This window comes from Nymphaea colorata, chromosome 2, assembly GCF_008831285.2.
Source record: "Nymphaea colorata isolate Beijing-Zhang1983 chromosome 2, ASM883128v2, whole genome shotgun sequence".
Taxonomy (NCBI): Eukaryota; Viridiplantae; Streptophyta; class Magnoliopsida; order Nymphaeales; family Nymphaeaceae; genus Nymphaea; species Nymphaea colorata.
Window position 1 is genome coordinate 25,734,431 of NC_045139.1, and position 14,271 is coordinate 25,748,701.

General features: G+C 36.8%; 1 protein-coding gene across 2 annotated transcripts in view; it reads left to right on the plus strand.

Annotated features, from left to right (window-relative positions):
* The window catches only part of LOC116248057 (structural maintenance of chromosomes protein 5), a 66,028-nt gene that overhangs the window by 26,343 nt on the left and 25,414 nt on the right, over positions 1 to 14,271 (plus strand). For both annotated transcript variants that reach the window (XR_004170955.2, XM_031620633.2), the window contains exons 13-18: positions 12,532 to 12,660; positions 12,761 to 12,859; positions 13,044 to 13,209; positions 13,301 to 13,446; positions 13,531 to 13,594; positions 14,116 to 14,240. Coding sequence is in view for 1 of the 2 variants with exons in the window: in XM_031620633.2 (XP_031476493.1) it covers positions 12,532 to 12,660; positions 12,761 to 12,859; positions 13,044 to 13,209; positions 13,301 to 13,446; positions 13,531 to 13,594; positions 14,116 to 14,240 (729 nt within the window). In the remaining variant the exon portion in view is untranslated. The remainder of the gene's footprint in view (positions 1 to 12,531; positions 12,661 to 12,760; positions 12,860 to 13,043; positions 13,210 to 13,300; positions 13,447 to 13,530; positions 13,595 to 14,115; positions 14,241 to 14,271) is intronic.

Here is a 14,271-nt window from a genome sequence, read left to right on the forward strand (position 1 = left end):
GCCAAACAATTCAAAACAATGGGGCAACTCTCATTTATATAACAATTTCAATTCATACAAAGTCACATCTATGTGTATGACAAAAATTCTCCAAACCATAACTTTGATGCCTAACAAAAATAAGACATCAAAGAGACCAAACCATGACGCGCCGACACTACCAAAGACCCAAAACCTCCTCAGTAGGATGTGAGTGAAGCCATCTGATCAATCTGCTGTCCCGGGTCCGCCAAAACCTGAAAAAAGAAACAACTGAAGGCTTAGCCTTCGCAGTATGACAACAAGCCACGAAAATCTGAGAACAATCATAAAAACAATCTATCGTCATGTCGTGTCAGGACATAGGCACGTCATTTGCCAAGAAAACCCCTAACACAGACCATGACATGAAAAGGCCACTCAAGGGCCACAGGAACACAATCTCAATTACATGCAAGACATGCTTAAACATTCCATTTCAGTCATAGCATTCACATGCCCATCAATCACATACATTCGTTCACACATATTTCATTCACATACATTCATTTTCATTAGCTTTAGTGAATTGACAGTTCCTGTGGGTGCAAACACAGACACGTGCACACTGCGGGCGGCCCATAGCCAACCCCCGTGGTGGCCCAGAACAGTATGGATCTATTTATCCGTTGCAGCGGTAGAGCACTCATCCATGGATGTGTGAATTCCAAGGAGAGATACTCAGCCATCCCTAGGACACTCAGGTTGGGAAGGCGGGAGCCCAACGCTCCAAGCATATCACACAATAGTACCCTGGGGCCTTCCACTGCCTGGGCTCCGAACAGGCGAAACCAGTGACGAAAGCGGGACGTCTCCCAAACACATAGCCACATCCCACTGGCCTCTCATCTCTTATTCTTTCATTATTATCATTATAATTGCACATTCACAAAATGACTGCTAGCTCATGAGGTTGGTACACTTCACGAATGCCACCCACACCTCCAATTGCCTCCACACGAGGTCTACACATAACATTAACAGTCATAGCTAGCCGTCATACAATATGGGTACAACTACCCTCCAATTTCCATCAATTGCATTATTGCCCACGGCAATACATATGCAACAAATCACAATATTCACATCTTATCAAACACATCAATCAGATCTTTCAAAACTTGGCCAAATCTCGGAGAGTAGTCTCGATCCGTGATGGCTCGTAGCTGTCCTATGCAATTATCATTTTATGATGCCCTCTAATGCACAATCGGGGTCGAGGAGACACTCGACTCGATACCCCACCTCATCTGTCCTAAACAGTTATCAATTCTAGCATGCACATGTAAATGCGTAATAGTTTTCAAAACAAGCTTCTAATAGCTTTCCAAAACAGAACTTGTCACATGACAAATCACTCACAATCACACACATCAGTCATACCTTTCAAAACTTAGCCAAACCACAGAGAGTAGTCTCGATCCGTGATTGGCTCGTATCTGTCCTAGACAATTATCATTCTAGGATGCTTTTATAAATGTGACTATAATAGTCACTAAAGAAGAATATGATAGAAAAAGGCACTAAGGCCACTTGAAATATATCAATCTTATTGAATGAATGTCAAATGGCTGTGTAAAACAGCATACTTTGTACAAGAGGCAGCCCAAGAATATATATAACCAATTAGAGTGAAGGAGAGAAGGAAGAGAGGGCTGTTCTAGCCGTTGGAGGTTCCAACGGCTCATAAAGGAGCCGTTGGAACTCCCAACGGCTAGAACAAAGGGGAAACAAAAAGAAAAAGAAAAGGAAAAATAAAAGAAAAGAAAAAGAAAAGAAAAGAAAAGAAAAAGAAAAGGAAAATAAAAGAAAAGAAAAAGAAAAATAAAAGAAATAATAAAATACATAAAAATGAAAATAAAATGTAAAAAATGTAAAACCTAATCTAGCTATGATATCAACAAGATATCTTATTTCCTAACACCCCCCCCTTAAACTTACGGTGCTAAAACCGAAAGTTTATCTAAAAGAAAGTTGAATCTGGGAGAACATAGAGGCTTCGTGAAGAAATCAGCCAGCTGGAACTCGGAGGAGACATATGGAAGTTTGATTGTCTTGTTCAAAAATTCTTCACGAACATAGTGACAATCCATCTCTATATGCTTTGTTCGTTCATGAAATGTTTGATTCTTGGCAATGTAGATAGAACTCTTGTTATCGCAGCACAAATCAGTAGGTTCTTCTATTCTTGTTCCCATATCAAGAAGCATTTGACGAAGCCACACAATTTCCATAGTTGTAGAAGCCATGGCTCGATATTCAGCTTCAGTAGAGGATAGAGAGACTTTCTGTTGTTTCTTGCACTTCCATGAGATGAGTGATTCTCCTAAAAAAACACAAAAACCAGTAGTTGAGTGTCTATCATTTGGATCTCCTCCCCAATCAGCATCAGTATAAGCAATCAAGTTTAAAGGGGAAGAGGAAGACATAAATACTCCCTTATTTATTGTTTCCTTGATATATCTAATGATACGAAGAACAGCTCCCATATGAACGGTTGATGGAGCATGTTGGAATTGACTCACAGTATGAACTGCATGAGCAATGTCAGGCCGAGTGATGCTAAGATACATTAAGGAACCCACAAGTTGTCGGTAAGGAGTGGGATTTGTAAGTGGAACTCCATCATCAATCTTCATTTTGTTTCCTACTGCTTCAGGAGTTTCTATGACCTTATCATCTGTTATGCCTGATTTAGCAATGATCTCTGCAGCAAACTTAGTTTGTGATAAAAAATATCCTCTAGTAGAATATGCAACCTCAATACCCAAGAAATACGTTAGAAAACCTAAATCTTTCATTTCAAAAGTTCTTTGTAACAATTTTTTACATTCTCTAATACCTTCCTTATCACTACCTGTAATGATCATGTCATCAACATACAGTAGAAGGATTATGATACTTGCATTAGTATTCTTAACAAACAAGACAGTGTCAGTTAAACATGAATGAAATCCATAATCAGAAATAACAGAGTAGAAACGGTCAAACCAAGCTTTAGGAGCTTGTCTGAGGCCATAAAGAGCCTTATTAAGTCTAAGAACTTTTCCTTGAGGAACTGACAACCCTGGTGGTACTTCCATGTAAACTTCTTCCATAAGATCTCCATTTAAAAATGCATTTTTAACGTCCATTTGGTAGATATTCCAGTTTTTAATAGATGCTAAAGCAATAAGGGTCCTAACAGTAGTCATTCTAGCTACAGGAGCAAAGGTTTCCTCATAGTTAATACCATATTCTTGAGCGTAACCTTTGGCAACAAGCCTGACTTTATATCTTTCTAAAGATCCGTCACTTCTAGTCTTCACCTTGTAAACCCACTTGTATCCAATAGTCTTTTTTCCTATAGGTAGGTCTTGTATTTCCCAAGTTTGGGCTTTTCTCAAGGCATCTAATTCTTCTATCATGGCATTCTTCCATTCAATATATTTAGAGGCTTCATTAAAAGTAGAAGGTTCAAAGTGAGAGTGAATGGCATTAATTCTAGTTCTATGAGTTGGGGTGAAAGTTTCATATGACACAAACCTATTGGGTTGTCTTACATTTCTAATAGATCTTCTAAGGTTTTCTTCACTTTGTGGAGTTGGTTGGAGATCAATAGTCTCATGATGTTCTCCTTCATCAACATCTTGTTGCCGGTTTCTTCTATGATATGTGATTATATCCTTGGCTACTCCGTTATCGTTATCATCAGTGTTACTATCATCAACATCATGCATTTCATCATCACATTGAGAGAGATACTTAAATAAAAAGGAATAATCATTGTTGTGTTGTGATTTTTCACAAATTTTGAATCCATTTTCGTCTTCACAAAACTTTACATTTCTTGAAACTATGATCTTGTCTTTGACTGGATCATAACATTTGTAGCCTTTTTGTGTTTCAGAATAACCAATAAAAACACACTCAATAACCTTTGAACTTAGTTTATCAGCCTTGTCATTAAGAACAAAACATTTGCAACCAAAAACACGAAGCCTTTTCAAATCAGGTTCATATTTGAATAATTTTTCAAAAGGGGTTGTATTATTTAAAGCTTTTGAAGGCATTCTATTGATGAGATATACAGATGCTAGGGCTGTTTCGGCCCAAAAGTTTTTAGGCACATTTTTGGCAATAAGAAGAGTTCTAGTTGTTTCAATTATGTGCCTATGTTTTCTTTCAGAAAGTCCATTTTGTTGAGGTGTTCTTGGACAAGATTTTTGATGGACTATTCCATAGTTTTCTAAATATCTTTTGAACTCATTTGAAATGTATTCGCCTCCAGAATCAGTCCTTAGGATTTTTAATTTAGCATTAAACTGTGTTTGTACTAAGTTGTGAAAATTTTTGAACATCTCAAAAACCTTAGATTTGTATCTTAAGAAATATATCCAACAATATCTAGTGAAATCATCAACAAATATCACATAATATGATAGCCCTCCTTTTGACATGATAGGAGAGGGCCCCCACACATCGGAATGAACAAGTTCAAAGGGAAAAGAGGAAAAGAAGCTTCTTTGTCCAAAAGATAAGGATTTCATTTTTCCATGTATACAATCATTACATTTGAAATTCTCAATACAAACGTCCTCGGTAGGACTTATCATAGACAATTTTCTAATGTTTGGATGACCTAATCTTTGATGTCAAACATTAATGTCCACATTTTTCACATAGTGACAAAACTTTTCCTTGGGGATGCATAAATTGTCCATGTAGTAAAGGTCCCCTTTTTTAAAACCTTTCCCAATCAATCTCCCGGTTTGGTGATCCTGTACCAAACATTTATTTGATGAGAAAACGATGTCAAAACCAAGATCTGAAATTTGAGATACAGAAAGTAAGTTAAGATTAAGTCTAGGGACATAACTAACTTTTGGAACAAAGAACTTTTGTTTTCCAAATTCTTTTTCAAAATCCCCGATCCCTTTAACATTCAAAGATGTTCCATCGGCAGTAACTACATTAGATTCTTTTCTCGCTTGTTCAAAATTGGTCAAAGATGATATATTTGGTGTCATATGAAAAGATGCACCGGAATCTAAAAGCCAAGAAAACATACCGGGAGTGTTGGAGGTAGATGCCGTTGTTGCTAGTGCTCCGGGATTCGACACTTTGATCATAGGTTGAAGCACCGACATGATTTGATTCAACGGTGTGGAGATTGAAGAGAGATCACATCCTTCATTTGCAACATTTGCAACCCTCCTTTGGTCAAATTGTCTATTATTGTATTGCCCACCTTGTGAATATGAAGTTCCACTTCCACGGTTGTGTTGCCCTCCTTGAGGATATGAAGCTCCTCCTTTGAAAAGATTTCCTCCATAGTTTCGTGGTTGTCCTTCATTGTTATTCAACTTTGGACAACTAGGTCTAATGTGACCCGGTTCATGACAAAAGTGGCAAACAACCTTAAATTCCCCTCTATTTTGATTTTTAAAGTGAGGAGGTCTAAAAGATTTGATGTTGTTCCCGGGTCTAGAGGCGGCTAAAACTTTTTCTTCTTGTTTGGAAATAAGAACACTATCTAATTCTTTGGATAATTTCATTCTAGTTTCTTCACCGCTTAACTTCGTAAGAAGTTCATGAATGGGTGGAGGAGAGGCTAAAGAAAGTAGGGCTGACCTAATTTGTTCAAATTCGGGTCGTAGACCTTGAAGAAATTGAAAAAACCTAAATTCATCGATTTCTTCTCTTCTAATCTCATGACATTTACAATCCAATCATAGTTTGGGAGTAAGTTGATCTAACTCATTCCATACACTAGAGATTTCCATAAAATAATCTCTAACATTATTCTCACCTTGCTTGATACTTTGGGCTTTTTGAATCAAGAGATATTTACGGGCCATATCTTTTTGGGTAAACATTCCCTTGAGATATTCCCAAACTTCACTTGCTCTTTCATAATACATGAGATTTTGGGCAATTCTAGGTTCTATACTTCCGTAAATCCATTCTTTAATTCTAGAGTTTTTGGCCTCCCAATCATCTAATTTTTTATAGTATTCATCCATGGCATTTTTTCTCTCTTCTACATTCAAGTCTTTCTCAACTCCATTTTCAATTTTGGTCAACTTGAGAGAAGGAGGGGTAGACGTACCTCTTATGAAACCCCATAAATATTTCCCTTTGATATGCATCTCCAAGCATTTTGCCCATAGAAAGCTTGTACGGAGCATGATAACTTCCTCCTTCGATCAAGACTTTGGAGTCCTCCATAAGAGCAAGATTTTAAGTAACAATCTCCAAGAGAAACAAAGAGGAAGTCCTCCTAGAAATTTCACCAAACATTGGTTGGTGAGCAGCAATAATAAGGTCTTCAAGAAATGTTGATCAGCAACAATGGCCTCGTCTGAAAATTTTCTTCAACAGTCCAGTAGCATAAACAGCAAAAAACAGCTTATAAAAGCTTTCCAACATGTAGCCCAATGGCTCTGATACCATATAAATGTGACTATAATAGTCACCAAAGAAGAATATGATAGAAAAAGGTACTAAGGCCACTTGAAATATATCAATCTTATTGAATGAATGTCAAATGGCTGTGTAAAACAACATACTTTGTACAAGAGGCAGCCCAAGAATATATATAACCAATTAGAGTGAAGGAGAGAAGGAAGAGAGGGCTGTTCTAGCCGTTGGAGGTTCCAACGGCTCATAAAGGAGCCGTTGGAACTCCCAACGGCTAGAACAAAGGGGAAACAAAAAGAAAAAGAAAAGGAAAAATAAAAGAAAAGAAAAAGAAAAGAAAAGAAAAGAAAAAGAAAAGGAAAATAAAAGAAAAGAAAAAGAAAAATAAAAGAAATAATAAAATACATAAAAATGAAAATAAAATGTAAAAAATGTAAAACCTAATCTAGCTATGATATCAACAAGATATCTTATTTCCTAACAGCTTTCTAATGCATAATTGGGGTCGAAGAGATACTCGACTCGATACTCCACCTCATCTGTCCTAAACAGTTATCAATTCTAGCATGCACATGCAAATGCGTAACATTTTCCAAACATGCTTTTCATAGCCTTTCAAAACAAATCATACCATATATCAAACAATTTGCATGCATACACACATTCATTCACAAAACAATCCATCAATCACATCACAATCCTAGGATCCCACGATCCTAGGAACACACATTCACACAATTGCCCCGGCAGGGATTTGCCTAGAATGCCGCCATACCTGTCGCGCGTCCACAAAACACTTTAAAACTACAACCCGCGTTGCTCAAGGTCTACTTGACGTGCTTGGTGTACCTGCAACCACAGTCAAACAATAAGTTCTCTAATCACATCGCTATACAATCGATACAAATCTGAAAATACCAACATCGAGGCATGTCTTCGCCTCAAATGGGTGTCGACGGGTAGTGTCAACCTACAAGCCCCCAAATAGGCCTCTTCCTAACTTTTTTACGTTGTCACAAAACGTCAAAACTCAATGCTTCAATCAATCCATCAGTAACACATTTCTCATTAGTTTTCTTTAGTTGAGGCGTCTTTCCCGCAATTAAGATTCTCAACATACAACGCATATGTACATCAATAGAAGCCTATTTCCCAAACTTGCTAAAACGGTTCTAAACCTTCACCACAACATGACAATCTCTACCATGCTTCTCTATTGCTTCGAAAATCAACACATCATGCTAGAAAAACACTTATACATATAGATCATCGTCCATCTCAAAATGGGCATAAACTTCCCCAAAATAGCGATATCTCTAGCATGCCTTCTAAATCATCAATTTCTAATTCTAGCATGCTCAAACAATAATTATACGTAGTCCAACAGAAAATTTACAACAATCTAAGCTCGATTAGGCCTTTCTCACCCCAATCTTAGAATTCAAACTGTCGTAGTGCTCCCGACAGCCACTTCAAGAGTTTGATTGAGCTCCAACGTCAACGATTGATTGCTGCCTCCACCACCAATGCTTTCACTTCACTGGTATGAGGGGAAAATAATGTGTTCCCAACTGAAATCGAAACCAACAGCCCCAAAACAGTCAAAAACAGTAAGAAAAACGGACGGGGAAAAAAAGGAGAGTGTGCAGCAGAGAGGACGAGAGAGTGTGGGAGTGAGAGCTCGAGCAGATGAGGAGAGGGAGAGAAACAACAAAAAAAAAACGGAAGGGGAGAGGCTGCGCAAGAGGAGGCCGTGTGGCAGAGAGGGGAGACGGCAAAACAGTGGGAGAGGGAGGAGGAGAAAAAAGAAGAGAGGGGAACCGGTGGCTTACCTACGCGCCACCACCGCCGTCGCCCTTCACCTTCTCTGCTGCTATCATCTCTTCCACCTCCTTCTTATCTGTGTTGTGTTCGTTGGAAGGAAGAGACAGAGAGGAAGAAGAGGAAGGAGAGGGAGACGCTAAGGAAAACGAGGGAGAAGAGCCCTCGTGTCGGGCTCTCACGCGGGTAAGTTGCGGGTCCGGGTCTGGACCCGCTCCAACCCGACCTGCCAAGAAAACGAGTGTTACAATGATATGTGATTATGTCTTTGCGTACTCCACCTTCATCCTTGTCATTAATGTTACTATCATCAATATCATACATCTCATCATCACATTGGGAGAGATACTTGAATAGAAAGGAATAATCATTGTTGTTTTGTGATTCTTCATAATTTTCAAATATATTTTCTTTTTCATTAAACTTTACATTCCTTGAAACTATGGTCTTGTCTTTGACTGGGTCATAACGTTTGTAGCCTTTTTGTGTCTTAGAATAGCCTATGAAGGCACATTCAATAACCTTTGAACTTAGTTTATCAGTTTTGTCAATTAAAATAAAACATTTGTATCCAAAAATTTGAAGTCTATTGAGATCGGATTCATATTTGAACAATTTTTCAAAAGGAATTGTGTTATTTAAAACTTTTGAAGGCATTCTCTTTATAAGATAAACAGAAGCAAGGGTTGTTCAGCCCAAGAGTTTTTAGGCATATTTTTTGCAATAAGAAAAGTTCTTGTTGTTTATACTATATGTTTATGTTTTCTTTTAGAAAGTCCATTTTGTTGAGGTGTTTTTGGACATAATTTTTGATGAACTATTCCATAGTTTTTCAAATATCTTTTAAATTCATTTGAAATATATTCACCTCTGGAATCAGCCCTTAGGTTTTTTAGTTTAGCGTCAAACTATGTTTTTACCAAGTTGTGAAAATTTTTGAACATCTTAAAAACTTCAAATTTGAATGTTAGGAAATATATCCAACAATATCTAGTGAATCATCAACAAATATCACATAATAAGATAGCCTTTCTTTTGACATGATAGGAGAGGGCCCTCACACATCGGAATGAACAAGCTCAAATGACGTAAAAGAAAAGAAGTTTCTTTGTCCAAAAGATAAAGATTTCGTCTTTCCATGTATGCAATCATTACATTTAAAGTTCTCAATACAAATATCCTTGGTAGGAGTCATCATAGATAATTTTCTAATGTTTGGATGACCTAATCTTTGATGCCAAACATTGATGCCCACATTTTTGACATAGTAACAAAAATTTTTCTTTGGGGATACATAAATTGTTCATGTAGTAAAGGTTTCTCTTTCTAAAACCTTCCCCAATCAATCTCTCGGTTTGGTCCAAACATTTATTTGATGAGAAAACTATATCAAAACCAAGATCTGAAATTTGAGATATGGAAAGTAAATTAAGATTAAGTTTAGGGACATAAGTAACGGTACAAAGAATTTTTGTTTTTCTCTATTTTTTTTTCAAAATTTTCAACTTCTTTTAACACTCAAAGACGTTCCATCAAAGGTAGCTACATTTGACTCTTTTCTTGCTTGTTCAAACTTGGTCAAAGATGATATATTAGGTGTCATATGAAATGATGCACCGGAATCTAGAAGCCAAGGAATCATATTGGGAGTGTTGGAGGTGGATGCCGTTGTTGCTAGTGCTCCGGAATTTGACTCCTTTATTATCGGTTGAAGAGCCGTCATGATTTGGTTCAATGTTGTGAAGATTAACGCAAAATCACATCATTTGTTTTGAACATTTGCAACCTTCCTTTGATCAAATTGTCTAAGGTTGTGTTGCCCATATAGCTCATCCTCTAAGAAAATTCCCTTCATAATTTTGTAAATGTCCTTCATTGTTGTTTACCTTTAACTTTGGACAACTAGGTCTTATGTGGCCCGATTCATGACAGAAGTGGCAAACAACCTTATATTCCCTTCTATTTTGATTTTTAAAATGAGGGGGTCTAAAAGATCTAATGTTGTTTCTAGGTCTAGAAGCGGCTGAAACTTTTTTTTCTTTTTGTTTGAAAATAAGGACACTATCCATTTCTTTGGATAAATTCATTCTATTTTCTTCTCCACTTAGTTTCGTAAGAAGTTCATGAATAAGTGGAGGAAAAACTATGGATAAATGGTTGACCTTATTTGTTCAAATTCGAGTCTTAGCCCTTAAAGAAATTCAAAAAAATTAAATTCATCAACTTCATCTCTTCTAATCTCGTGGCATTTACAATCAATTCCTAATTTAGGACTAAGTTGGTCTAATTCATTCCAAACACTAGAGATTTCCATAAAATAATCTCTTGCATTTTTCTCTCTTGTTTGATATTTTGGGCTTTTTGAATCAATAGATACTTTTGGGCCATATCTTTTTGAGTAAACATTCCTTTGAGGTATTCCCTTACCTCACTTGCATTCTCATAGTACATGAGATTTTGAGCAATTTTAGGTTGGATACTTCCATAACTCCATTCTTTAATCCTTGAGTTCTTGGCTTCCCAATCATCTAGTTTCTTATGCTATTCATTCATAGCATTTTGTCTTTCTTTCGTATTTAATTCTTTCACAATCTCATTTTCTACTTTAGTTAACTTGAGAGAATGAAGAATGAATGTATCTCTTATGAAACCCTATATGTATTTTTCTTTGATGTGCATCTCTAAACATTTAGCCCGTAGCGTTCAGTTAGTTCCATCAAGCTTGTATGGAGCATGATAGCTTCCTCTCTCGATCGAAATTTTGGAGTCCTTTATGAAATCTGCTCTAGAGGACTAAGTAATACTTTTGGACGCTTTACCGAACAGTTGGTGGATGATAATCCCTTTGGAGTGCAGCAGTGAACCAAGAATAAAACAGCAGAATATTAAGGTGCTGTTTATGATAAATACCCTTCTTCAGAAGTACAACGGAAAGAAATGGAGGGTCACTTAGCTTTAGACAGTCTTTGAGACAATACCACAAACAGGTGGTGGCACTTGAGAAATGATATCAACGAACAGTGATGATTCAGTCTTCAAGATAAAACAGCAACCCAACTTCAGAATTCTAATAAAAAACCAGCCAAAACGTGGTTCTAATTTGACGAAAACGTGACTGTAACAATCACTAAATGAACATGAAGCAGAAATAGGCACTAAGGCCAAGTAAAAAATATAATCTTTATTCAAATGAACAGAGAATTGTTGTACATCACAATTTATTTGTACAAGGAACAGTTTACATATTTTTACAAGAGAAGAGAAGGAAGAATGGACTGAACTAGCCATTGGGCTAGTTCCAACGGCTGGAACAAAAAGAAAAAAGAAATAAAAATAAAAAAGAAAATAAAACGTAAAACCTAACTAAGCTATCCTATTTCGTAACACTTAAACATGTAGAACCAGCTTGTTATATAAGCAGTTTTTTTTTAAAAAATGTTTCTAGTTCATTAAGAAAATTTCTTGTACTTGAATTTTGGGATTACGTGATATGTGGATCCAATCCACTGTGAATCACGACCTGAAATATTTGAATACTCTGGTCATATTTTTGCATGATCCAAATTGAGAAGAGAAGGCATTTCGGAAGGTCATGAGACTCGTGACAACTAACAAAACCTCAAATTGAATCCAGTGGATATGAAGTGCACGAAATTTTCTTACCAAGGCAAATATCATCCATTTTGTGACATAAAGTTTTCTCATAATTCTAAAATTTTATGTGTGAAATAACTTGGGAATAGTTCTTTACACAAAATGTTGACAAAATTTAATGGCCATGTATTCCTGAGTTGTTACTACTGTGTGCCTTAGTTCATTGGGCCTTTAAAATACCAAACTGAAGTACAAGGTTGATTGGTATCTGTATCTGCATATTAGGCACTGGGGTCAGTTTTGTATCAACTATCAAGTAGTTATACTTTCCGGTTTCCACCATGTTTTGGCAATAGCTCTTGAATAACAGATTTACATCTCAAATAGCCGTTCTGGTAGCAGTGGTTTTTGTCCCAGGTGTTCTAGAACCTGCAGCATCAAAAATGGGGGGTTGTACAGCAGGGGCTAGACTGGGCACAGGTTGCTTGGGAAGTTCATGTTTTGATTACTCACAAACAGATGTTTCCTGCATCTAGATTATGAGAACAACCAAGATCCATATCAACTGGTTGCAGAAAAATTCCCGTTCATATTCTCAAATATACCATATTTATATTATTTTCTATGATTTTTGTGCATCAGATTGTGTCTTCTACAATATGTTTCAGTTAAAATGTATTTTTTTTCCCTTTACAGTCATTTATAACTCAGGATTCTGCTGACAGAGATTTCCTAGTCAGAAGCCTTACTTCGTTTGAGATCCCTGTCCTGAATTATGTGGGAGATGAACATTCCCACAAAGAACCTCCTGAAATTTCTGACAAGGTGCTCTCTTTGATAGGTCTTGTATTGCTTTATATGTCTATTTGGCAATTTTTTCTTTTCTTTTCTTTGTTTTCTCTTTGAGATGTAATCATGTTGGCAGATGAGAAAGCTTGGCATTTCTGCAAGGCTGGATCAAGTTTTTGTTGCTCCTCATGCTGTGAAGGAGGTTCTGACTAGCCAATTTGGCTTGGAACGCTCTGTAAGTTCTTTCAATTATTATCACACAATTTTTCTTCTTCAATTTTCTTTTCTATTTTTCCTCTTTCCAAATTTCTAGGCTTCATGATATGAAGCTCTCCTGTTCTCTTTTGGATAACATGTTGAACTATTACTGCTGCTATCTGTGGCTGTTGAGCATAATGTTGTGGTTTTACGACAAACAGTTTATTGGTTCCAACGAGACTGACCAGAGGGCAGATGAAGTACAGCTACTAGGGATTTACGACCTTTGGACCCCTGGCAATCACTATCGCTGGATGACATCTAGATATGGCGGGCATGTTTCAGCAGCTGTTGAACCAGTGAATCCGTCTCGCCTATTTTTGTGCAGTACTTTTCTCAATTGCATTATTCTGCACATAATTTTTTCCTGGACTTTCATTTTTAAATGTTCATTTGACTTTTGTAATGAATTTTGAAGATATCGATGCAAGGGAGGTAGACAATCTTAAAACCAAGAGAAGGGAGTTAGAAGAGGCAATTAATGCCCTTGAAGAACAACTAAAAGCTCTACTCATGGAACAGAGACATTTTGAGGATGAAGCTGCAAAGCTTCACAAGCTAAGGGTATCATAGGGGGCATAAGTGATATGTTCAATGCTGTTTTATGACCTTGAACATTAATATATGAATGGTTGACTAACTTTTCAGGAGGCAATCGTAAACAATGTGAAGCTTGAGAAGAAAAAACGACGAGACATGGAAATTAGGCTAGGTAAAATTATACTATCATATCCTTTCTTTGATTCACGGTTAGTGTCATGTCTGATAAGATGTTGATCTGATCCAGATCCAACACGTCTAACCATGTCTGAGCGCATTTATCTAGGCAGGGTTATGATTGTAATTTTTGTAATTGTTTTGTTCTAGACTCTAGGTTATTGTGTTGCTTCACTCTAGGCTCTAGATTAATGTGTTGCTTCACTCTAGGCTCTAGATTATTGTGATTGTTTCATTCTAGATTCTTGTAAGTTGTGTAGAAGGATCACTATATAAATGGGTTGTGTGAGAATGTGAATAATCACCTCCCTTCCTCATTTCTCTTTTCCTACTCTCTCTCTTATCTTTCCTTTGCTCAATCTGGACGTGGGTTATACTTCGACACCCTAAATCTAACAATGTCCATACGTTCTGAGAGAAGGGGGCTAATAATTATTAATGTTACACATTCTGGAAACTTATCTTCATGGATTTCTTTTTTTTTTTCTGCGTTAATTTATTTTGATATTATTGTAGATCAAAGGAGAAGAAATTTGGAGTCTTTGGAGGGGGAGGATGATCTTGAGACAATGACACAGAAACTCATTGATCAAGTATCTAAATTGAATAATCAACGCCGTAAAAAGGGTGTTGAGATCAAGGTTGGATAGCATTTAAAATCAGATTATTCAA